General features: G+C 48.8%; 1 protein-coding gene across 1 annotated transcript in view; it reads left to right on the forward strand.

Annotated features, from left to right (window-relative positions):
- Window positions 1–4056: 4056 nt before the first annotated feature.
- LOC138283043 (killer cell lectin-like receptor subfamily G member 2) overlaps window positions 4057–26836 on the forward strand; it is a 92944-nt gene continuing 70164 nt past the window's right edge. The window contains exon 1 of the mRNA XM_069221177.1: window positions 4057–5055. Coding sequence (XP_069077278.1) covers window positions 4152–5055 — 904 coding nt within the window. The 5' untranslated portion in view covers window positions 4057–4151. The remainder of the gene's footprint in view (window positions 5056–26836) is intronic.

Genomic DNA, 26836 nt, shown 5'->3' on the forward strand with positions numbered 1-26836 from the left:
AAGCACTCTGGGCACCAGTCGCCCTCCAGAACCAGTGGAGACTTGCATCCACTCCGTCTGTCCTGCACAGGATGAAGCACTCTGGGCACAAAGCCACCTCCAGAACCAGTGGAGAGATACATCCACTACCTCAGTCCTTGGCAGGATGAAGCACTCTGGGCACAAAGCCCCCTCCAGAACCAGTGGAGAAAGGCATCCACTACCTCAGTCCTTGGCAGGATGAAGCACTCTGGGCACAAAGCCCCCTCCAGAACCAGTGGAGTATCACATCCGCTACCTCAGTCCTTGGCAGGATGAAGCACTCTGGACACAAAGCCCCCTCCAGAACCAGTGGAGACTGTTAACCACTTGAGAGACTGTGGCTCTGCACTCCCCAGGATGGAACAGTGGGCAAACCACCCACTGCAGAGACTTGAGAGACTGTGGATTTGCATTCCCCAGGATGGTACAGTGGGCAAACCACCCACTGCAGAGACTTGAGAGACTGTGGCTTTGCACTCCCCAGGATGGTACAGTGGGCAAACCACCCACTGCAGAGACTTGAGAGACTGTGGCTTTGCACTCCTCAGGATGGTACAGTGGGCAAACCACCAACTGCAGAGACTTGAGAGACTGTGGCTTTGCACTCCCCAGGATGGTACAGTGGGCAAACCACCCACTGCAGAGACTTGAGAGACTGTGGCTTTGCACTCCCCAGAATGGTACAGTGGGGAAACCACCCACTGTAGAGACTTGAGTGATTGTGGCTTTGCACTCCCCAGGATACATCAATGGGCATGGAGCCCCCTCGTGGATCTAGTGTTGTGCACTCATGCGGCTGAGGTGCCCCCCCTTCCCTTCCCCCTGAGGTGCCTGTTGTATTTCTATCTGATGCCCCTGCAGTGTTCTCTCCGTTTTGATCGGGTATCTTGTGTGGGCCTCGCCCATGCATTTTGGGCCCAGTGGTCCACGGACTATGAATGGTGCAATACCTGCACTACTAATTGTGGTGTATATTTAGTTTATTGTGTATATATATATATATATATGTATATATTTCCTTACTGTCTTTTGATATATTACAATGGTTCAACTCATTTCCTTTTGTCTTTGCATTCTTCCGGGGGGGTTGGGGGGGTGTTACTCTAATGTATAGATATGCATTGGTGTGTGTGTTGTAGTGGGTGAGGGTCGTGGTGGGGGTTGGGATGTTGGTTGTGTGAGTCCCTGTGTTTTTGCCTCCCCCCTCCCCTATGTCGTAGGTGCAGTACTCACCGTGGTCTTCGCCGCCGGCGTTGATGATCCTCGTATAGGAGCAGGAAGACTATCGCAGGAAGAATATGAAGTTCCAGCTCCATGGTGCCCTCCTTCCTCGTGGAGTGTGTAGAGGTGAGCGTTTTTCCTTCGAAATTCCTGTTTCCACCGTGTTTTTATCTGCGGTGAATCCGCCCCGGAAAAGGTGGCGGATTGGTAGGTTGTGATACTGTGGGCGGTACATTGTCCTCCGCCTGTCTGTTGGTGGTGACCGCCGCGCTGTTTGTCTGTACCGCTGTGGCGGTCTGAGTGTTAAAGTGGCTGTCTTTGTTGGCGGTTTCCGCCACGGTCATAATTCAAATTTTTTTACAGCCGGCCTGTTGGAGGTCTTACCGCCGCTTTAACACCGTCCGCCAGGGTTGTAATTACCACCATTGTGTTTATGGCCGCCCCCAGCCCCGCGCCACTGCGCGCAGCCTCACCACAGTCCACCCAGAGAGGCACAGCATCACCACAGTCCACCCAGAGAGGCGCAACATCACAAGTCCACCCAGAGAGGCGCAGCATTACCACAGTCCACTCAGAGAGGTGCAGCTTCACCACAGTCCACCCAGAGAGGCTCAGCATCACCACAGTCCACCCAGAGAAGCGCAGCATTACCAGTCCACCCAGAGAGGTGCAGCATCACCACAGTCCACCCAGACAGGCGCAGCATCATCACAGTCCACCCAGAGAGGCGCAGAATCACCACAGTCCACCCAGAGAGGGGCAGCATCACCACAGTCCACCCAGACAGGTGCAGCATCATCACAGTCCACCCAGAGAGGCGCAGCATCACCAGTCCACCCAGAGAGAGGCACCTTCACCACAGTCCACCCAGAGATGCGCAGCATCACCACAGTCCACCCAGAGAGGCTCAGCATCACCAGTCCACCCAGAGAGGCGAGGTACCACCACAGTCCACCCAGAGAGGCACAGCATCACCACAGTCCACCCAGAGAGGCGCAGCCTCACCAGTACACCCAGAGAGAGGCAGCATCACCACAGTCCACCCAGAGAGGCTCAGCATCACCAGTCCACCCAGAGAAGCGCACCATCACCACAGTCCACCAAGGGAGGCACCTTCACCACAGTCCACCCAGGGAGGCGCAGCATCACCACAGTCCACTCAGAGAGGTGCACCATCACCACAGTCCAACCAGAGTGGCGCAGTATCACCACAGTCCACCCAGGGAGGCGCAGCATCACTTCAGTCCACTCAGAGAGGCGCAGCATCACCACAGTCCACCCAGAGAGAAGTGCAGCACCACCATTCCACCCAGAGAGGCGCAGCACCACCAGTCCACCCAGAGAAAGGCACCTTCACCACAGTCCACCCAGAGAAGCGCAGCATCACCACAGTCCACCCAAAGCGAGGCAGCATCACCACAGCCTACCCAGAGAGGCGCAGCATCACCACAGTCCACCCAGAGAGGCACAGCATCACCACAGTCCACCCAGAGAGGTGCAGCATCACCACAGGCCACCCAGAGAGGTGCAGCATCATCACAGGCCACCCAGAGAGGCGAAGCTTCACCACTGTCCACCCAGAGAGGTGCAGCTGCACTACAGTCCACCAGAGAGGCACAACATCACCACAGTCTACCCAGAGAGACGCAGCATCACCACAGTCCACCAAGAGAGGTGCAGCTTCACTCCACTACACCCAAAGAGATGCAGCATCACCACAGTCTACCCAGAGAGATGCAGCATCACCACAGTCCACCCAGAGAGGCGCAACTTCACTTCAGTCCAGCCAGAGAGGCGCGGGATCACCACCATCTACCCAAAGAGACGCAGCATTACCACAGTCTACCCAGAGAGGCGCAGCATCACCACAGTCCACCCAGAGAGGCGCAGCATCACCACAGTGACGCAACATCACCACAGTCCACCCAGGGAGGCGCAGCATTACCACAGTCCACCCAGAGAGGTGCAGCATCACCACAGTCCACCCACGCTTTATCTTCGACCGCTGGTGATAGGGCGCACCCTGTGGTTGTAGAGTTCATCCAGACAGACGCAGCTTTACCCTATATAAAGCGCCAAGTGATATGTGGGAAGCTCGCAGCACACTGTATATAGCAATGGACACCCTATGAGGCCGTTTCACCCTGTGTTAGGATCCGGGTACCCTATAACACGCTCCTTATGTAGCCCACCCTGTAGTCGCGACCTTCACCCAGGCGGAACAAGCTTCACTCCATAGGAAACACTCAGTAACCTATGGAAAGCGTGCAGCATCTATAAGGAGAACGGAAAACTTTATAGGTGCGCCGTCCACTGAGCGGTAGCACCCTTCACCCTATAGGATGCATGCAGTAACCTATGCAGGCCATGCAGCGTCCCTTATGGGGCAATAACCCTCCTATGAATGCACCATTCGTCCAGGGACAGCCAGCTCCATCCTATAGGATGCACTCAGTAACCTATAGAAAGCACGGGGGGTCTGTAAGGAGCAGTGAGGCCCTTGTGCCCTCCTGGAAGCTGCAGCAGCACCCCCATGGGCTCCCCGTGCTTGGGGGGTTCACTCCCCTCCCCAGGGTGTTTGATTGACAGCCGGGCTCCAGTTGGGGTCACACAGCTCTCCTCTCCCCCTGCAGCTCTCACTTCGTTGTTAGTTACCAATGGAGGAAACGTCGGGTGATGCACGTGCCCTCTCCTGGACACTGGCAGCAGCTTCCTTCCGGGGTGCACAGCGTTGGTGTCCTGACAACGGACGCCGTGGCTGAGGGCAGGTATTTATACTCAGCCCTGCTCTCACCTCTTTCCAGACCGGAGTCTGGCTGCAGAAAGAGGCAGAGAGGACGGAGTGGCCGGAGTGTCAGAGGATAGAGGGGCCGGAGTGCCAGGGACTGGAGGGTCCGGAGTGTCAGGGGATGGAGGGGCCGGGGAGTCAGAGGAAGAAGGGCCCTGAGTGTCAGAGGATGGAGGGGCCGGAGTGCCAGGGACTGGAGGGTCCGGAGTGTCAGGGGATGGAGGGGCCGGGGAGTCAGAGGAAGAAGGGCCCTGAGTGTCAGAGGATGGAGGGGCCGGAGTGTCAGAGGATGGAGGGGCCGGAGTGCCAGGGACTGGAGGGTCCGGAGTGTCAGGGGATGGAGGGGCCGGAGTGTCACAGGATGGAGGGGCCGGGGTGTCAGAGGAAGAAGGGCCCTGAGTGTCAGAGGATGGAGGGGACGGAGTGTCAGAGGATAGAGGGGCCGGAGTGTCAGAGGAAGATGAGAGATCTGTTGTTTCCAGTGGGTGATGTGGACCTGGAGACGGGGCTGCGCCTCCCCCCATCCCCCAGTAGCGGAGGGCTCTGTGGGAGCCGCTCTCCCAGCACAGACTCGGGGTACTCTGATGCTGGCAGTAGACCCCCCTCTACAGATTATTTATCCTCTGACACCCCCCTGTCCCTCCCAGAGACCCGGGGTCAGCACAGCCCAGGACCGAGGCCAGGAGCTGTGGATGGGGCTGGGTCAGAGTGGCAGAGAGGGGAGGAGGTCCTGCTGGGACCTGGGGGGAGAGTGACCCATGGGGCGGGGTTTGAGGACCCTGGGTGGGGGCTTCATGCAGACTCTGGCAGTGAAAGAACAGACCTAGAGCTGGGCCAGGGAGGGACCAGTGTTCAGCTGCGGAACCAGGAACGGGTCGGACCAGAGGCCAGGGAAGAAAAACAAAAGGGGGCGTCGGCCCCTGACTCAGAGCAGCAGAGCCCCCTACTGACCCCAGGACCAGAAGCATCCCGGGGGGCTTCTCCAGGGTCCAAGAGATGCATGAGGACCCTGCTGCCACCTACAGGTAAGAAGGAGTAATTACACCAAGTGTTCTTAACCCACCCTCAGAGCCAAGGAAGTCCAACTCCTGCCCACTAGAGCTCAGGAACTGGAACGCCACCAGATGTACATTGTAAGGAAATGCCTCATCATCACTTAAGCTTGGGACTCATGCTGCTGGGGTTTCAACTCTGCGGGTGGGCTGTCCTGCCAACCAGGCCTCGGTGCCAGTGCTCTGACCTTTAAAACATGTATGCCTGATTGGCTAATTCAGAAATGGCATAAGTTAACTTACTTATAAATCCTTAGCATATGGTACCAGGGGTACCTAAGACCTGTAAGTTGAGGTGCCCCTCGTGGACTGCAGCACTTACTGTGCCACACGACTCCCAGCCGCCACTGCAGGCTGGCAGAGCAGACTACGAATTGCTAACGCGACTTTGCTTTTTCAAGTAATGGCAAAGCCCCAGCCTCCCTTTTTAATTTATCTAAGTCACCTCCATGCAGGGTGCTGTGTATTTAAAAGCATAAAATGCGACTTACAAGTCCTGGCAGTACTGCGAGCAAGGCTAGTAGCAGATGAAACACAAACTGGAGAAGGAGAGGTACAAACCCCACCGTACATCCTCCTTGGGTGATTTACAAAACACTAAAGGGTACGGTCGCATCCAAGCTGCAAACAACATCCCCTACTTAGAGGTGTGTGTGACACTACTGTGTATTAGCCATGGTAGTCCCACCAGGTCACATGAGAAAGGCAATCCATGAAGAAGCCTCACCCACTCGTCATGTCATGCGTCATCCTCAGCAACCTCTCCCCCCCAGCAGGACAATGCCACCGGCGCGGACTCCACCTCCTGTAGGATGGAAAGGAAGGAGGGAGTTCTTATATAAAGTTGCACTGGACAAATGGTGTGATCCAGAAGAAACAAATAAGTACCTTGTGGTACCCAGGCTTCTCACCTTTCATTTTTTAGGACCACAGTTATATCTAAAAAACCATGTTGGGAGGGCCAATTAGAGTAATGACTCAAACCAACACCTAACGCCAACATGTTTCTACCCCTATGGTAGCCTAACTGGTCTTGGGCATTCGTCAGGGCCAAGGATCCCAATGGATTGGCCAAATTACCAAAAACAATTAGAACTAAGACACCCAGGTGAGTCCTACCTAGAATTATTAAGCACAATGAAAATAGATCTGCATTAATGTAAATGTTAAACAAAAAAATGACAGCAAGAGGTGCTCACAGTGCTCCTAACAAACATGTTGTGGTACAAAAAACATGTGACAATGCAAATCTAGCCACTCTACACACGTGAAAGAAGTGGGCACCAATATATGCACAAATGTAACACATATGCAGAGAATCATATACATCTAGGAGTCTAGTCCTTTCCCTATTAATAAAGGCAATTGGCTCCCTGGTCTCGGAGGGGACGATGTCCTCTGTAGTCACACAAGTTATAGTAAGAGTGATTAAAATAGTATGCAACAGGGTATTTATGGAGGAAAAAATGAGGACACATAACAACTCTTTCACTTTGCTTCCGTTGGCGAGGTGAATAGAGAGATAGTTCTATTAAATTAAGGATGTATAAGGAGAAAAAAACGATTTAAACTCCCTTAAGGACGTAGATATCTAGGTGAAAACATCAATTGTCACTGTGAATGGAATCAACGTAAATAGATAAGGTTATAATAATCCATACTCATACGTGAGTGCAACCTCCCATTGATGAAACAGTAATGATAGCATGTCCATGATGCTGAGACCCAGAGGGTAGGGAGGTCAGAAGGGACTGCCCTTGTATTTCAAATCATTGGTGGCTGTGGAGACCCAATTTATCACAATGGCACAACTCCACATATAAACGTATAGAGCCACAGTGGTGGCACATCATTGCAAAGGCTGCCCGCACTGCCAAAAGATTGTAAGTAGCAGCTGAGACCAACAAATCAAGGCCAGCAGCTCCATTGGCGAGTGCAGGGTTACACGCTGACAACTCAGCAAAGCTAACTCCTGAATGTTGCTCTGTTTCCCACGTTTCAAGTGGCCATTTACAGCTGCTGGCAGGACAGTTAGATGAGTGTGAGCCCAAAAAGCAAGTTTCAAAGGAGAAGCTGCCTGTGACCACACTGTGTACACACATGAGGGGCTGTTCCTTTGTTCTGGTGGACAGGACGTTGAAGGACATCGACCCATGTGGCAGAAGTCTCCCCACAAAGACTTAAGGCCTCATTACGAGTTTGGCCATACTTAGACCGCCAGACCCACAGTGGCGTTCGGACTGCCGCACACCAGACGGTCTGACCGGCACATTACGGCCCACGAGGCTTGACTGCCAGGGGACCGCTGCCACTGCCAGGAGCATGGTTCCCAATGGGGTGGTGGCAGTCAGAGTCTTGCTCAGCCATGGTGGGGCTGAGTTCAGGGCCGCCATGCTGATCATGACTCCTCTTTCTGCCAGTTTTTTATGGTTGGGTCCCCCCATGAAGAAGCTGGCAGAAAGTCACTGCTGGGGGCCACAGAGTGGCCTCTGCACAGCTGATGCCCATGGCATGGGCAGTGCAGGGGCCTCCCTGCCAGCACCTGCAGGAAGTTGGCCTGGTGTGTGGTGAGAACCTATGGTGTTATCACCTTATACCAGGTCGAAGCAGAGGAGTGCTGCTGGAATCCTGCATGTCGAATATAAAGACCCACCATGGAAGGAGACCCTACTAGCCCAGGAAGGGGGTTTGGTCACCTAGCAGGGTGACCACCTATTAGGAGGGGGCTGTGACGTCACCTGCCTGACCTGGTCATACAGATGCTCCCAGGGACCTCTGCCCACCTTAGATTCAAGATGGTCGAATCAAGTGACCACCTGGCAGAGCTCTGGGTACCACCCCTGGTGTGGTGATGGACAGTGGAGTGGTTACTCCCCTTTCCATTGTCCAGTTTCGCGCTATAGCAGGGACCGGTGCAAACTGGTTTATGCAAGGAGGGTAACACATGTGCCCTTCAAAGCATAGCGGTAGCTTGGGGAGGCTACCCCTCCAGAGCCACCTATTTCCAAAGGGCGAGGGTGTTGCCTCCCTCTCCCAAAGGAAATCCTTTGTTCTGCATTCCCCCTCTTGAGCAGACTAAGCAGCTAGGCTAGGAGGTCATGCCATAGGGGTGACTCACAGTGACCTGGTGCAGTGACCTATGGTGAAAGAGTGAATGCACCTTTTTATGCAGGCTGCAAAGGCAGGCCTGCTGACACATTTTCCATGGGCTCCCATGGGTGGCATAATACATGCTGCAACCCATGGGGAACCCCTAGTGCCCCAATGCCCTGGGTAGATAGGTACCAGATACAAGGGATTTACATGGGGGCACCAGTATGCCAATTGTGGGATGTACTAAGTTCTAGGCAACCAAATTTAGAGGGAGAGAGCACAGTCACTGGGGTCCTGGATAGCAGGATCCCAGTGAACACAGTCAAAACACACTGACAGCAGGCAAAAAGTGGGGGTAACCATGCCAAAATGAGGGTACTTTCCTACAGCACCTTCGGAATGCACCCTGTTTGCAGTGCAGCCAGTGTGCATTCCGAGGGTGCTGTTGGATTTTGTTCATTTTGGAGTCTAAAAATTCATGAAAATAAGAGCTATCTTTTTACCGATTTTTTTTGTGTTGTGTGACTTTCTCATTCAGTTGTTTTGGTACTTCTAAACGCTTTGCACTTCCTCCCCCATTTAAGCCTGACTGACTTTTATCAAGGGTATACTTAGGTTTTACAAACAAGCCTGACTGACCCCAAGACAGTATTGTCAGTATAATACATGGTGAGGTCACACAACCACACCACATAATACACCATGTCCCTCACATACCTATCTTGCCCCCAGATACAAGGAAGTATAACTACAACAGATGCTCATCTCCTGACCCCAGAGGTAAGAAAGTGTAAGTACAACGGCTTCTCATGATCCCAGAGACAAGGAAGTGTAACAACACCAGGAGTTGATCTGCTGCCCCCAGAGGCAAGGAAGTGTAACTTCATCAGGAGTTGATCTAATGCCCCCAGAGGCAAGGAAGTGTAACAACACCAGGAGTTGATCTGCTGCCCCCAGAGGCTAGGAAGAGTAACAACACCAGGAGTTGATCTGCTGCCCCCAGAGGCAAGGAAGTGTAACTTCATCAGGAGTTGATCTATTGCCCCCAGAGGCAAGGAAGTGTCACAACACAAGGAGTTGATCTGCTGCCCCCAGAGGCTAGAAAGAGTAACAACACCAGGAGTTGTTCTTCTGCCCCCAGAGGCAAGGATGTGTAACTTCACCAGGAGTTGATCTACTTCCCCCAGAAGTACCGACATGTAACTAAACCAGGTGCTCATTTACTGCTCCCTAGAGGTAAGGCAGCATAACTACGCCAGGAGCTGATCTACGTCCTCCCGCGGTAGGGAAGTGTAACTACACCAAGTGTTCATCTACTGCCCCCTAGAGGTGAAGCAGCATAACTACATCAGGTGTTCATCTACTGCCCCAGAGGTAAGGCAACATACATGCACCAAGTGTTCAACTTCTTTCCCTAGAGTATGTGTATCTGCACCATGTGTTCATCATCTGATCTCAGACAAGAGGAACTGTAACAGCACCAAGATTTAATCTACTGGAAGCAGGCCAGGGTGAGAATCAGAAGGAATGAGAGACGGCAGAGAGCTCGAGTAGAGTCCAGGAGAGAGTCTGACTAGTGGGGTGCCGGGGACTCATACTGGGGGTGCACCAAGATATAAATATTGGGGGTGCACCACAATATAAATAGGGAGGAGCAGCCCTTTGAGGGACCAATAGGTAGAGTGACCTATGAGGGAGTGGGTTGATGGACCAGAGCTCCACTAACATTTATAGAGGGGGCTGGAGGTCCTGCAGGGACAGTGACCCATGGGAGGAACTCTTAGGTTCATCAACTTGTACAGAGGGGGAGCAGCTCCTGCAGGAAACTGCGGGGAGAGTGACCTATGAGAAGAGGTGTGAGGACAAGATGTAGAGAGTGGCTCCAGCAGGGACCAGGACGAAGCGGATCTACAGAAGGTGGTGAGATATAACTCAGGACTGGGGCTTCAAGAGGATAAACAAAATATAGTTTTGTTAGAATTAGACGGCAGTACCAGCCTATGCTACACAGATTCAATATATTCTGCTAAACCTGGCACCAGGTCATGCTTCTTATCTGCAGGTATTTGTGACATCTTCCAGTAATGACCAGAGACTCTGTGCCAGGACATTAGAGGACCGAGGGGGAGGAGGCAGGAGGGGATTCTACTGTGTCAGAGAAGGCAGGAGGGAGAGCAGAGACTCAGGGCTGGAGTTTCACCAAGATAAAGTGAGAAAGGGAAAAGATCTGGTGGCATAATTATCAAAGGTTCACACATAACAGGGCAGCAAGCAAAGTTGCTGTGCTCCGGTACATGAATAGGAAACAGCTGAAATGTGCCATATCTACTAGGAAATGGTGCTGTTCATCTCTCTCCCTGCGCTGGTGCACTTGTGGCTTCTTAGCACCAATGAAGGCACCCTTGCACTACAGTGCAATGATGCCTGTGTTACTTTTTATTGATTATGCATAATACATCACATATAAAAAAGGAAGGAAGAAGAAGAAATAAAGATATTTCTCTTTGGTGCACCAGACCGGGGAAGGCATAGCATTGTGATGCATTCTCATGTTTACTAGCTTTAGTAAATCCAGTAATGCGCCAAAATCCATGGATGGATGCATGGGAACGCCCATGCTCCTGCCACAGAATGCCTCCCAGACGCAGTGTAATGCACTGCAGCATCAGGGGCTGGGTTGAATTATATATTTTTTAAGAAGCCTTGCTCGGCAACACAAGTTGGTCCTTGTGTGGCTTAGTACATACCAACTAACGTTTTGCATCCTGGCTTCGCAAAAAAAGAGATACAAATGCTACGCAAAATGTTAGTTAATCTGGGCCCTGGAGTCAGGAGGGGATCTTCCTGCTGAACAGGTTCTGTGGAAGAAAAGCCTGGAAAAGAGAGAAGAAGAACTGTGGGAGAGGTCTGTGACAGAGCAGCAGAGCCTGATATCATGGACCCAAGGCATCCCTGGAGGCTTCACCCAGAGGGGAGGAGATATGAATGGGCAGCTGTCTGCCCCATGGAGGATGACATCTGGGAGAGTGCAGCAGTGATAGACAGAGTGGCAGAGAGAAGCTTTCAATGCTGAGGACTCTGTGAAAAGTCTTTGAGGTGTGAGGCTGCCCGACCAGTATTTTACCCATCGGGCTGGGACATGCAACGTGCAACTTGTGCAACACAAGTAAAAAAAAATCAACTCTGGTATTTTTCCACTTTGAAATATAAACTTCAAGCAACAAGTACAGCATGAAACACGTCAAAAGAATATGAATGCCGTCTAGGTTGTCCTAAGTGTTTTTACAGTCAATAGATACAGTATTGGAAAATACATTTGGCCTAGTTGCTAAAGTTGATGGCTATAAAACATGGGGACTCAGGTTCAAATCCTGGCCTCTGTGCTTGCTTTAGTATAGTGTGACCCTGGGCAAATCATGTAGTCATGTAATCATTCAAAAATGTAATGTGTAAAAACCTCACTATAGGTGTCTGACCTTATATGATCAACTACACATTATTTCCTAACTAGGTCCATGCTCTCCAAAAACCAACACCCACTCTTAAACAAAGTAGACAACTTTATATCAATTTTTACATCATTCAAAGTCACACCGACAGAAAGAATCAAGGCACCAAAAATATCACCCACCAATTGTGATGCACTGCAAACAAATCTCCCATGAGGATTTATAATCTTGTCTTCTAGTTCTCCTACATGATATAATTTCGGAAACACTGACCCCAAATAACATTTACCCATCCAATTAGAAGGGAACTGAAAATATGCATTGGTCCCACATATATAATACATTCTAGCGACCGCAGGCTCTCTTTCAGCCAGAATATATGCATTTTTATCCTCTACTCCTTGTACACACTTACTCCATCCTAGCTCTACGGCATACCTTAACCCTTCATTTTGGTCTAATAAAACATAACCTCTCTTCCTTTTCCATATCCAGCCTCAATTTAGGATGTTTTCCTGCATCCTTTAATTCCATTTCTACCTTTTCCCAACTGGTAGGTTTCCAATTCACTAACTTCCTTGCAATCTTTCCCCTTCTTGCCTCCAATTCTTCCATAAAATCCTTTTAAACTCTGTTCATCTTACAAGCAATATTACCTTTGTTGTAAGACAGCGGCGTATCACCAACCAAAAAGCATCCCATTTCATTTATAGCTCTAACTGCAGGATGCAGATTCAGCCATCTAAACATAGGTACCTCGTATATGGATGTGTCAAAATGTGAAAACAGATAACCTTAATTACGCTGTTCATTAGTGGAAAGTGGTGGGAGTTCATACCACTGGCAACAGACAATGGCAAATAAATACACACATAACACTGTTTACCATCTATTGGTTGTGAATTACCATGCAACAGCTTGAAGGAAAGGTATTTGAAAAAGTCTGTGTTAGTAAGATTAGCCTTAGATTTAGCTTGAATAGGAAATGAGAACTCTGACAGGGGGTCGTCATCCCCCAACCTTTTGCCTGCCTCCCTCCCTCCATTTTTCTGACACTGTTTTTGCTGCTTTTAGGACTCTGCACACTCTACCACTGCTAACCAGTGCTAAAGTGCACATGCTCCCTCCCTAAAACATGGTAACATCGGTTCATCCCCATTTGGCAATTTTAATTTACTTGTAAGTCCCTAGTAAAGTGCACTACTTGTGCCCATGGCCCGTAAAGTAAATGCTACTAGTGGGCCTGCAGCACTGATTGTGCCACCCACCTAAGTAGCCCCTTAACCATGTCTCAGGCCTGCCATTGCAAGGCCTTTGTGTGTAGTTTCAGTGCCACTTCGACCTGGCATTTAAAAGTACTTCCTAAGCCCTAAACTCCCCTTTTTATACATATAAGTCACCATTAAGGTAGGCCATAGGTAACCCATTGGGCAGGGTGCTATGTAGGTAAAAGGCAGGAAATGCCATTAAGGGCCTCATTATGACCCTGGCGGGCGGCGGAGGCCGCCCGCCAGGATACCGCCCTCCAAAATACCGCGCCACGGTCAAAAGACCGCGGCGGGTATTACAAGTTTTCCCCTGGGCTGGCGGGCGGTTGCTGAAAAACCGCCCGCCAGCCCAGGGGAAAACGACCTTCCCACGAGGATGCCGGCTCGTAATCGAGCCGGCGGAGTGGGAAGGTGCGACGGGTGCAGTGGCACCCGTCGCGTATTTCAGTGTCTGCAAGGCAGACACTGAAATACTTTGTGGGGCCCTCTTACGGGGGCCCCTGCCGTGCCCATGCCATTGGCATGGGCACGGCAGGGGCCCCCAGGGGCCCCGCGACCCCCCTTACCGCCATCCTGTTCATGGCGGCTTTCCCGCCATGAACAGGATGGCGGTAGGGGGGGTCGGATTCACACGAGCAGCGGAAAGTCAGCGGGAGACCGCTGACTTTCCGCTTCTGACCGCGGCTGAACCGCCGCGGTCAAAATGCTCGTTGGAGCACCGCCAGCCTGTTGGCGGTGCTCCCGTGGTCGGTGGCCCTGGCGGCCACCGGCCGCCAGGGTCAAAATGACCCTCTAAGTGTTTTACATGTCCTGGTAGGGAAAAACTCATACATTTGTTTTCCACTACTGAGAGGTCTGCTCCCCTCATAGACTAGCATTAGAACTGCCCTCATATACTCTTAAGTGGTAGATTCTGATCTGGAAGGAGTAGCCTTGTCTTGTTTGGTATTGCCAGGATAATAATAGAAAACCCTGCTTACTGGTGAAGTTGGATTTGATATTGCTAGTTTAGAAATGACACTTTTAGAAAGTGTGCATTTCTTTGTACTTACTGCCATCTGTGCCTTACAGCCTGTGTCCAATCCACACCTGGTCTGTGCTGGTTGACACCTCCCCTTGAGCATTCCACCCAGACAACCATATACACAAGTTACTCAGTCACATCTGCATTCATCTGCATACTGAATGGGTCTTCCTGGGCAGTGGAGAGGCTCACACTTACATTTCGAAGGCCAGTGGCCTGCTCTCACACAAAGGACTAATAACACCCCACAGGAATCCTGGTAGACAGGACTCGGCTGAAAGGGGAACTTGTGCACTTCAAAACCACTCTTTGAACTCTCCCCCACTTCAAAGGCATTTCTGGATATATAAACTGGGTCTCTGACCCCACCAACACAGACACTTCTGGACCTACACCTGCACCCTGTCAGAGGAGCTGCCTGGCTGCCCAAAAGACTCATCTGGACTGCTTTGCTGGAAAGGACTGCTGCCCTGCTTGTTGTCCTGCTGCCCTGCTGGCCTCTGACTCTGCTCGAAGGACTCTGCCCTCCTCCTGAAGTGCTCTCCGAGGGTTTGGATTGAGCTTGGCTCCTGTTTCTGAAGTCTTCATCTCTTCAAGAAATTCCTTGTGCGTCGAAAATCAACACAATGCCTGAAGAAATCGACGCAAAGCCTGCATCACGGCTGTGAAATCGCAGCACAGCTGACCGGAATGACACAGCATTGACTTCCCGACTGGAAATTCGATGCAGCGCCTGCCTTGCAACAGAAAATTAGACACATCACCTACTGCATTGACGCAGTGCCTGCTCCTTCCTTCAGCGCATCAAGGATTTTCAACGCATTGTCCCTGGGCGCAAAATATTCCCGCATCACAGTGAAGAACTAAGACTGCACCCCAAAATATGACGCAAACCCCCTGCAGAGCGTGGAAAGAAACAACACATTGTCTGTGCCATGCTGGAAAATCCAATGCAACACCTTATTTTTCCACGCATCTCCTCCTCTGCAGCCTCCGTGCGTTGTTATTTTTGATGCATCCCAGAGATGTGTGTCACAAAAAAACAACTATTGATTTCTAAGGATTGAGACTCTTTTAAATCTTTTAAAAGTGATATTTAAACTTGTGCTTATTGGATCTTTGTCGTTTTTACCTTATTTTATTCAGAAAATATTATTGTCAGAAATGGGGTCTTTGGTTGGCAGTCAGGTTACCCCCTGTCCAAACAAGGACCTGCTCTCTCTAGTCAGGGTAAGTCACACACAATCCAAATTATCCTGTGCCCACCCTCTGGTAGCTTGGCACTGAGCAGTCAGGCTTAACTTAGAAGGCAATGTGTAAAGTATTTGTGCAATAAATCATGCAATAACACAGTTTAAACACCACAAAAATACACCACACAGGTTTAGAAAAATATAGAATATTTATCTGATTAAATGCAGGACAAAACAATCAAGATTTGATAAGTACACATTGGAATATCACTTAAGAAAATGATAAAAAGAGTCTTTAGTTCTTAAAAAACAACAAGTGTCTCTTGCAAGCACAATGTACCTGGTTTGTGTCTAAATTATCCGCAAGGGGCCGCAGTGGAGGAGATGCATGGAAAACAGGGAGGTGTGGGTCGGTTTCTCCGGGCGCACACAGACGATGCATCAGAGTTTTTCCATGTGTCAAGGGCTTGCATCGATTTCCGGCGTGCAGGCTTGAATGCTCTTCGGGTTCCGGGGTATTTGGACACCCCCGGGGCGATGCAGAGAAATCCTGGGGGCGTGCAGGAGGTAGTCACCGGAGCTGTGTCAGTCCGGTGGGCGATACAGGGACATTTCTGTCGCACCGCACGTGCTGCGTCGATTCTTCCTCGCAGGAAGTCAGGCTGCATAGTTCCGGCTTGGCACTGTGTCAATCCAGTGGGTCGTGCATCGAAGCTGCGTTGATCTACACTCGGGGAGCCGGGCTGCATTGTTCCTTTTCTACATGCAGTGATTTTCTCACCGCGGTGCAGGCTGTGTGTCGATTCCGGTAGGTTGTGCATAGATTTTTGCCACACAGTGAGTTCTTTGCAGAGATGAAGTCTTTTAGGCCCTGAGACTTCAGAGAACAAGAGGCAAGCTCAATCCAAGCCCTTGGAGAGCACTTCTCAGCAGAGCCAGAGGGCAGCAAGTCAGCAGGGCAACAGCAAGGCAGCAGTACTTCTCAGAAAAGCAGTCCAAGTGAGTCCTTTGGGCAGCCAGGCAGCTTCTCTTGGCAGGTTGCAGGTTCTGGTGCAGAGTTTCTTTCCCAGGAAGTGTCTTGTCAAGAAGTGTCTGACAAGCAGAAGTGTCTAAGTTGGTAGGGTCATAGTCCCTAATTAAATACCCAAATGTGCCTTTGAAGTGGGGGAAACTTCAAAGAGTGGCTTAGAAGTGCACAAGGTCCCCTTTCAGTTCCATCCTGTCTGTCAGGGTCCCAGTAGGGGGTTTGGCAGTCCCTTGTGTGAGGGCAGGCCACTGTCCTTTGACATGTAAGTGTCAAGCCCTCCACCCTCCCAGCCCAGGAAGACCCATGCAGTATGCAGATGTGTGCAGGTGTGACTGAGCATCCTGTGTTTGGAGTTGTCTGAGAGGAATCCACAAAAGCACCATCAAAGTCTCGAGCAGCACCCACGACACCCTCAACCTTGCTGAGTACCTCCACTTCAACATCCACATCAACGCCAACACCACCCTCAAAGGAACCCTGATCTACAGACCCCCGGGCCCCCAATCCCTATTCTGCCACGCCATCGCCGACATCGTCAGCGCCAACGCCCTTGCCTCAACAGACTACATCCTCCTCGGCGACCTGAACTTCCACCTAGAAAACAACAATGACATCAACACCAACCATCCTGTTGGACAACCTCGCCAACCTTGGCCTCAAACAACTCGTCACATCACCCACCCATACCGCAGGCCACACACTCGACCCCATCTTCTCAGCCAGCAGTCACGTCTCCTTCAGCCACACCACCGAACTCAGCTGGACAGACCACCGCTGCATCCACTTCTCCTACCAGAAACCAGTCACTCACCACCACCGCACCCAACCCCCCCAACGCAACTGGAGCAAAATCTCAACGGAACAACTGATCTCCACCCTCGCCCCCCCCCCCTGGAACTCCTGACCCCAACACAGCCGCCACCAACCTGCATCGCTGGATAGAAGATTGCACCAACACCCTTGTGTCGCTCAAAAAAAACCAAACACCCTGCACAGAACCAAGGCCAGCTGGTTCACCCCAGATCTACAGGAATCCAAACAGTCATGTCGCAAAATGGAGAAAACCTGGCGCTTTAAACCTACCAACTCCAACCACATCGCAGTCAAGGACGCCATACGCAAGCATCACCAGCTGATCCGCACCACCAAAAGGACCCACTACAAAAACTGTATAAACACCAGTGCTCAAAACAGTAAAGAGCTCTTTGGCATTATCAAAGAGCTCTCCAACCCTAGGACCTGCTCCCACCATCACAGGAGTTCTGCAACTCCCTCGCAACCCATTCCTGTCGAAATATAGAAAAAATCCACAACAGCTTCAACTCCCAGACCCACCAACTGACCACAGACACCCACGAACCCAACGCCCCAAACAACACCTACCTCCTCCACACCTGGACCCTCGTCAACAAAGAAGAAATCGCTAACACCATGGCCTCCATCTACTCCAGCTCACTATCAGACCCCTGCCCACACCACATATTCAATAAAGCAAGCAACATCATCGCTCCCCATCTCTGCGACACCATCAACAGCTCCTTCAAGTCAGCCACCTTCCCAGAAAGCTGGAAACACGCAGAAGTCAACGCCCTGCTGAAGAAGCCCAAGGTGGACCCAGATGACCCCAAGAACTACCAACCAATCTCCCTCCTTCCCGTCCCAGCCAAGGTAATCGAAAAAAAAGCGTGAACAGCCATTTATCCCGGTTCCTGGAAGACAGCAAGGCGCTCGACACCTCCCAATCCGGATTCCGCAAAAACCACTGCACCGAGACCGCACTCTTTGCTGTCACAGACGACATCAGGACCATGCTCGACGAAGGAGAAACAGCGGCACTCATCCTCCTGGACCTCTCCGAAGCCTTCGACACGGTATGTCATCACACTCTACGCACACGCCTTCACAACGCCGGAATCCGTGACAAGGCTCTCGAATGGATCTCGTCATTTCTCGCCGGCAGAACCCAGACAGTGCCCATCCACCATTCCAGACAGAAGCCTCCAAGATCGTTTGTGGCATCCCCCAGTGATCATCTCTCAGCTCAACGCTTTTCAACGTTTACATGGCCCCACTCGCCAACATCGCACGAACCCACCACATCATCATAATATCCTACTCAGACAACACCCAGCTGATCCTCTCCCTCACGAAAGACCCTACAACTGCAAAGAATAACCTCCACAACTGCCATCACGCCATCGCCAACTGGATGGAATCAAGCCACCTCAAGTTAAACACGGACAAGACAGAGATCCTCATCTTTGGTGCCAACCCCTCAGCATGGAACGACTCCTGGTGACCCACCTCCCTAGAACCGCACCCTCACCCACCACCCACGCACGCAACCTGGGATTCATCCTGGACTCCACACTCAGCATGACTCAGCAGGTCAACACAATCTCCTCTTCCTGCTACAACACTCTCCGTATGCTCCGCAAGATCTTCAAGTGGATTCCCGTCAAAACCAGTAAAACTGTTACCCATGCCCTGGTCAGCAGCCGATTGGACAACGTAAATGCTCTATATGCAGGAACAACGGCCAAACTCCAAACGAAGCTGCCACGAGTCCAGAACGCTTCCGCCCGCCTCATTCTTGATGTCCCACTCCGCAACCACCTCTCCCCCCACCTCAGAGACCTACACTGGGTACCTGTATCGAAGAGGATCACCTTCACACAAAGCCCTCCACAGCACAGGTCCAGCCTACCTCAACAACAGACTCACCTTCCACACCCCGACCCACAATCTTCGCTCCGCCAGCTTCGCCCTCGCCTCCGTCCCCCGCATCCACCGCACCACCACCGGAGGAAGATCATTTTCCCACCTAGTCGCCAAGACCTGGAACTTCCTACCGCTCCACCTTCGCCAGACCCAGGACCTCCTGACATTCAGGAAACGCCTCAAGACATGGCTCTTCGACCAGTAGCGTCCCCCTCCCCCAGCGCCTTGAGACCCTAACGGGTGAGCAGTGCGCTTTATAAAGCCCCAGCCAGACGTGTATTGGAGACAGGCTGTAAGGCACAGAAGGATTTGAGTGTAGAGAAATGCTCACTTTCTAAAAGTGGCATTTCTAGAATAGCAATATTAAATCCAACTTCACCAATAAGCAGGGTTTTCTATTACCATTCTGACCATACTAAATATGACCTATTTACCCCTTTCAGATCAGAATCTACCACTCAAACAGTACATGAGGGTAGCCCTAGTGCTTTCCTATGAAAGGAGCAGGCCTCACAGCATGGTAAAACAAATTTAGGAGTTTTACACTACCAGGACATATAAACTACACAGGTACATGTCCTGCCTTTTACCTACATAGCACCCTGCCCTATGGGTTGCCTAGGGCCTACCTTAGGGGTGAGTTGTATGTAGAAAACGGGAAGTTTAAGGCTTGGTAATTACTTTGAAATGCCAAGTCGAAGTGGCCGTGAAACTGCACACACAGGCCCTGCAATGGCCTGAGACATGGTTGGGTGGCACAACCAGTGCTGCATCTCACTAGTAACATTTAATTTACAGGCCCTGGGCACATGTAGTGCACTTGAATAGGGACTTACATGTAAATTAAATAAGCCAATTGGGTATAAGCCAATGTCACCATGTTTTAAGGAGAAACATATGCACTTTAGCACTGATTAGCAGCAAAAATGAGGTTAGAAAAAGAGGAGGAGGGAGGCAAAAAGTTTGAGGGTGACCCTGCAGAAAGCCCATTTCCAACAATTATCTATTTTTCTAAACCTGTGTTGTGTATTTTTGTGGTGTTTTCACTGTGTTACTGTACGATTTATTGTGCAAATACTTTACACATTGCTTTCTATATTTACCCTGACTGCTCAGTGCCTAGCAATCAGAGGGTGGGCACAGAATAATTTGGATTCTGTTGTGACTTACCCTGACCAGAGTTGCGGTCCCTACTTGGACAAGGGTGTATACCTCTGCCAACTAGAGACCTAATTTCTAACACATATCACCAGGTTAATAGAAACTGTTGATAGTATGACCACTATTGCTCCACACTGGTTTAGTGATATGATCAAAATGGTTTCTCATTAATCAAATAGGTAAAAAATCAAGATACAAAAATAACATAATCAAGCAGTCTACACGTGCCTTCATATCTGTGCAAAATTCTGCAAAACTGTTGAGTTGTCATTGATGAATGTCAAATTCAGGTGCTTCAGAGCCAATCCCTATACATATGTCAATCAGCTTCTGAAAATGACACTTCTATTTTTCTATTGGATCCTGACCCTTAAAGGTGAGCACAAAGAGTATTGTAAAGTTCACTCCTCCAGAAATGTTGGTTGACTTTAGTTAGTCAAAATCAAAAGCTAAAAGGTAGCAGCTTTGACTATGGAGGATTCTTGATAACAGTCTGTCAGTCATCAGTCTCATGCACTCTCAAGTCACCTTCACTTTCAGCAAAAAACGTCCATTCAGGAGCTGAGCACCTTCGACTACGCAACCTTGTTCTCTTTCATCTGCTGAATATTGGCTGTCCACTGTCACTTTGCTCACATGTCTCTGTTCATTCATTGATGGTTTCTGGAATGCGTTCTTTGGACACAGTAGCTCTCAGTCTTTTTCCTTTCTCTTTTCTGGACCCTCCCTCTGAATGAACTGCCTGTCACTTCTTCAGGCTCAGTGTCTACACTTACAGTTCTTTCAACTTACTTCACTGCAGCTACTCTTAGCTCATTTACCACAGGCTCTGCACTTCTTATGGTTTGGTTTTGAGGCACTCACACACACCCTTCTTCAAGCTCTGAGCCCTCAGGTTGCACTGGAGTTTAACTCTTCAAATCAGGGGTTGTTGTCACCAACTCTTTACCAGCTTGTATCTGGTGTGAGAGGCATGAATCCATCTCTGAAGGTCTCTACATTTAACAGCAGAGATAGTGACCAAAATCACCTAGTAGGGACCAAACCATCTGGAATCCATAAATTCATCATATGCTTTTTCACAAGAACACAGCCACCAGAAAATAAGTTGTGGCACTATTTTTGCTTTGAAAGGGGGTCACCAACTCAACCCACTGAAAGACAGAACGCACCACATCAGCCAGGCCTTCGCAGTAGTCAAGTTCAGTCGCAGGCACAGTAGAAAGTCTCACAGCTCTACCCATGAGAATTTCAGGGGCAACAGTCCTGTCCTCTCATCTGGAATGCTTCTCAGACTCATCAACATCAATGGAAAGGGATCAGGCCACTTTAGAGATGTGGATGCACAGACTTCAGTAAGATGGGATTTCAGCATTTTACTTATCTGCTCCACAATACTCGAAGCCTCAGGTCTGAAACTGCAATGGTACTTCTGATCATCTGCAAGGCTGCACACATCAATTTCCTTACTTCATTCTTAAAATGACTTCCATGATTGATTCCAGAGAAACTGTGGTCCCAAAGTGAGTGATCAATTCCCTTAGAAACAATTTGGCTGCAGTAGGACCGCCATTCTTGTTAGTGGGGTATACCTCCACCAATGAGCAAAGGAGGCAAACTAACACCAATATGTGACAGAGCCTATCAAAAAAAGAATATCCACCAAGATGAGCTGCATACAATTAAAGGGACCATCTCATCTCCGTGTGTGACTTACGAGCATTGGAGTTCTCCTGACTTCCTGCATTTAGCTGTTGGCCCAGGGGGGCGGCACCTGTGACATAACTCAGCTGCATCTACATGGAACATGGGGAAGAACCAATATGTGCAAAAGAGACAAACCATAGTGTCTCAGTATATGTGGGTAGCATCAGGGGTAGCACAATGGAAAGAATGTACCATGGGGGGTAATACAGGACGACAATCTACAGAGACCCAGACCTCAATCTTAAAACATCCCACTTTAGTCCATCTCTCCTGTTCTCACTCTGTTGCTTCTTCCTGCAATATCCTCACCTCTTCCCCCCGTACCAGCAAATCAGCATGAGATTCATAGATGTGTCATTCTCAGATTCATTTGAAAATTCTCCATTGAGCGCGCAGGACGCAAGAGTGCAATACCTGACTGACAAGGTCATGAAACCCCTCTGGGACCAGAACTGCCCAAAATTATGGACCACACCAAACCCAGACTGGAAAACAGTGTATATGATGACTCTTAAATTGACAAAGACACAACAGGCTCTAGTAAGAGTAATCAGTTTGCCCACCTGAGCAGAGGTTACATTACTCAAACAAGAGGCTCCACTACACCCTCAAATGTGTGAACAGGATATAAGCTGCTTTCAAAATTCCTTGTTCAGCTCTTAAACAAGAACCGTCCACAAAGAACATATAATCAGATTCTTCCAGGGAGACATGTCAAATATCAGGTCTTAACTTGGTACACAATTTGGTCACATCAAGAGACTTACGGTCTACCCCATCACCATTTTCATCATCAACAGTCAATGCCAATAATATGGCAGAATTGAAGCAGGAATACTTTTGCAAAGTAACGTTTCCAGCGGTAAGCATAACAGCGAAAATGTATTAAGTCAACTGTTAGTCATGTGTTGAGTTCTAGCATGAGTCAGTAAGATCTCGACAGAATGGGGACCATAACTGTGAGTGGGTAGCCCATAACATTCCCCTCACATTATTGAATGCTCAGACCAACTGCGGCCACCGCCTTAAGGCAACCAAGTAACGCAGCAGCTACTGGGTTAAGAGTTTCTGAAAATTAAGCAATGGGGTGTTTGGAATTTCCATGGGTTTGGGTTAAACTGAACGGAGCACCTTTGCCTCTCATATCAAGTCAGGTGCTCCTTCTCCTCCACCAAGTGGGACACCATTCCCACCCTCATCATCTGACCACCACCTTGACATCCATCTCCCTGCATTCCATTACCACGGTTAGAACTATAGCCAGAATTTGCTGCGTACAGACCACTCTGCAACCCCTTTGGTCTAACTTCATTTGAGCCAGCAAGTAGTTCTCCAAATGTATCTTTGTCTGGCCACCAAATCATCACTCCATTGCTTTGCATGTTGCAGGATTTCATGTAAAGGCTTGGGCTGCCAACAAATCATGTTCTACTGGATTTGTGAAATAATTCCTGGATGCAACAAACTGACACACAATTGCTGGGATGAAAAACCTGAATAAGCTGCTCACAACAGGCATGTACTCACTCACTCTGTCTCATAGTAGGCTTGCACTGACGCTTTGGACAGTTGAGTAGTCCTTGAAATTGTTAAGCAATCAACCTCCTTCTGGGGAAACTTAGGGCCGGATTTAGGTCTTGGAGAAGGGAATACTCCATCACAAACGTGACAGATATCCCATCCGCCTTATTATCAGCCACTGCACAGGCACCTTATTCTCAGCCCACAAACCACTGGGGATGACAGGGTTAAAGAAAGTATTCAAATATTCCTGAAGCGCATTTGAAATTTTCACAGATCTGTCAACCTGCAAATACCTCATATCAGAGTTTTCGCTTAACGTGGGAAATTGCTTTGTAACTGTGAAAAGATCATGACTCAATGACACATGCATATAAGCACTCCTATGTACTTTTCTGAAAGGGTAGGCTCTGAGTCTCTTTTGCTAGCCTAACCCTCTGGCCCGCTAGCATCACTATCATTCCTCGTCTTATTTACCTCGTTAGTCCACCGCTCTTTGATCTTTTGGGTGTCACTCCATTTCTAAATGCTTCCTACCAATTCCCTCAAATGCAACTTAAACCCAGCCATTCTCATATGTGCAAGTGTCCTCAGTTAAAAACATCCTCAACTGGAGCTCAAACCCAGCCGTTTTCATATGTGCAAGGCCGTTATGCCATTCTCCTCAGGTGTAAACACCCTAAAGATATTCTGCAAGGTTAGACGTTTGGTTAAATCAACCCCGGATTCAGCTGCTAATATTTCCAAGGCTTTATGACTCTAACATGCACATCTAGCAGCCTCTCTACACGTTCTTCTTTGTTACATCCATTTATAAATTCTGCCTTCAATATCCCCTTTCATATTGACTCAAACTAAATTTTTGGGTTCACATCATCCAAAGCCTTTACTGGGGTATCCTCCGCCTTTGGGGCATCTGACTCAGAGTCTACATCTACCTCAACAACAGAGACACTCGCTACGGATGTCCTGGATGTTTGGGGTTTTGAACATGGATCTACAGTGGAGCTTGTGCTAGGGACAATGGGAACAGGTAAAACTGGAGGAAGATTTGGGGCTGTGGTGACAGCAGCTGTACTCAGAGGCATTATCGGAAGAGCTGGTACTACCACCGGTCTAGCAGTAGCAAATGAGCAGCCCTTGCACAGGGAGGTCTTGTTCCATGGGTGCATTCACACCTGAATCCACAAGTCCTCCTACAGTCTGATTCCCTACAACAGGCTGATTTCATCACCCTGCTGGCCAATTTTATATGGATGTCGTTGAGAAGCCAACAGATTATCCAAAAATCCATCTCTAGAGTCACTGTTGCTCCCTCCATCATTCTTCATGTTAGTCTTATTCCCTCTCATGCTTTCTTTCTTTCTGTTCTTCCACTGGTGATATCGTGCAGCTCTATATCTCTGTCCGGGGGTTGTCATCACACAGGTTGCGCCACTCGTCGTATGGACCTTTTGATATTGGCTGTCAGTGTAATCTGGGAGCTAACATCAGTACAATAAGTTAAAAGACAGTGAAACCCATTTGGTTCCATAACAACGGATGGTATCGAAATCATGAAAGTTCATTAGCAGATTAGTCAAGTTACAATTTTTATTAATTTAGTAAATCAATTTCCAGGTCAGCGTAGAGCAATGTAGGTAATCAGTCCAACAGCTCAATATCAGATGGAAACATAAATGCATGAATGATATTATCGGCTGCCTCAAATCCAACTGGTTGAAGTTTAATAGAGATAAGACAGAGTTCCTCTGCTGCTCAGTGACCAGGTCCCTGGCTCTACTCCCTTCTAACTTCTGGCCAGTTCCCTCTGACGGGGTTCCCATACCACCAGAGGCTGTCAGAAACTTAGGAGTTATTTTTAATAACAAACTGAGCCTGGAATCTTATGTAAACAAGACTGCAGGATCCTTCTTCTCTTTAATTAGACTACTATACAAGATTCTCCCCTTACTGCCTCCTTCATCTGGAGCTCTGGTAGTTTGTAGTGTGATCTTAAGCAGGCTGGATTACTGTAATGCTGTGTTGGTAGGAGCTCTGGAATACCTTCTCAGTCGGCTTCACAGAGTTCAAACAGTGGCTGCTAAACTGGCCCTGAATTAATCCAGAAGGTCCTCTCTATCATTGTCTCCGAAGGATTTACATTGGCTGCCACTAAGACAAAGAAATACCTTTGAATCCCTTTGTATTGTTAATAAATTTCTTCACAGACTTGGTCTGATCCCCCTGTAAAATATAATAAAATGGTACTCCCCTGGGTGGAGCCTACACTCCTCTTCAGCTAACTTGGCCTATGTGGCCAAATTTAATGAAACCGTGCCTGAAGCAGCTGGAATATGGAATCACCTTCCAGATGCCTTGAGATTCTCTTCTGACTTAATGCTCTTCAGAAATGCTTTAAAAATCTGGGTCTTCTCTAAATTTGGGTAATAATGTAGATTACTGTTTAGTCTTGTTCACACTGCACAAAACCTTTCTTTTTCCTCCCTCATTAATGCAATAGCGTCAGGATCCATGGTACGCACAGTTGCCCTTTAAAAATGATATAAATAAATAAATAAATCATTAAAAAGGTACAAAATGCAAAGCAGAGCAGTACCAGTTCCATAAAGGAACACCCCTAATCTAATAAGGCAAGAGAAAATCCTAGGCAGACGGTGTCACTTTGAACTGAACCAAATAAAGATTTAGAATGAAACTATGCATAGTAGGCATTCAAGAATCTAACCCAAGAACTGAGAGTAAAAGACTCAAATTGGAAAATCAGCAGAGGCCTTAGTGAAGTCAGGACAGGATCTCCCAAGCTATTCTAAGACATAGAGTTAATATAATAGACTTTATCAAATTAAATTCCTTCACCATAGCATATAAGCATGACACAGAAACACCAAGGATCAAAATAAGCTTTAATATAGAGCCTAAATATCCACTACTAATGCTACGTGGTAAGCTACCTATAGCAGAAAATCCTAGGCACCTACTGCTTCAGATCCTTTATTTGAGTCGACACTCTAATAATATTCTTCACATACTTTCTAATCTCTTCGCTGTTATCTGGAATGTAAGTACAGCACTGCTGTACCATCAGCATGTTACAGACTATGCTCTCTTTTGTGAGTAAAGTATCCAGAGCAAGCTGAGTTTGAAGACCCATGGCCATAATGGCTATGAGTTCAGTATAAATAGCTACCAAAGCTCCAGCATCACTGGTTGCAAGTTTATCAACTGAAGCAGGAAGCTATCCAATCTTTAAATCATTTGGATTTCCTGAGGAAGGAATTATAGATTACAGAAAGAAGGAATTATAGAGTCAAAGATGTCTCTCACTATCTGGCAAGCACTACTATGCTTAACTCTAACAGAAAATCTAACCTCTTGGCCAGTTATACTATGCACATGATATACTTTAGGAAATACTAGCAGTAAATGGCAAGTTACCACCCAGTTGTCAGGTAACTTAAAATAAGTATTCTTTCCACATATGTGGTGATAGTACATACCTTACACTGCAGATGCAGGTAAGTGGGGGCAAATATAGCCAACCTTAGCCCGCATTATACGAGAGTACTAATGTAACAGGTTGAGAAAAA

The sequence above is a fragment of the Pleurodeles waltl genome, chromosome 2_2, assembly GCF_031143425.1.
Source record: "Pleurodeles waltl isolate 20211129_DDA chromosome 2_2, aPleWal1.hap1.20221129, whole genome shotgun sequence".
Lineage (NCBI taxonomy): Eukaryota > Metazoa > Chordata > Amphibia > Caudata > Salamandridae > Pleurodeles > Pleurodeles waltl.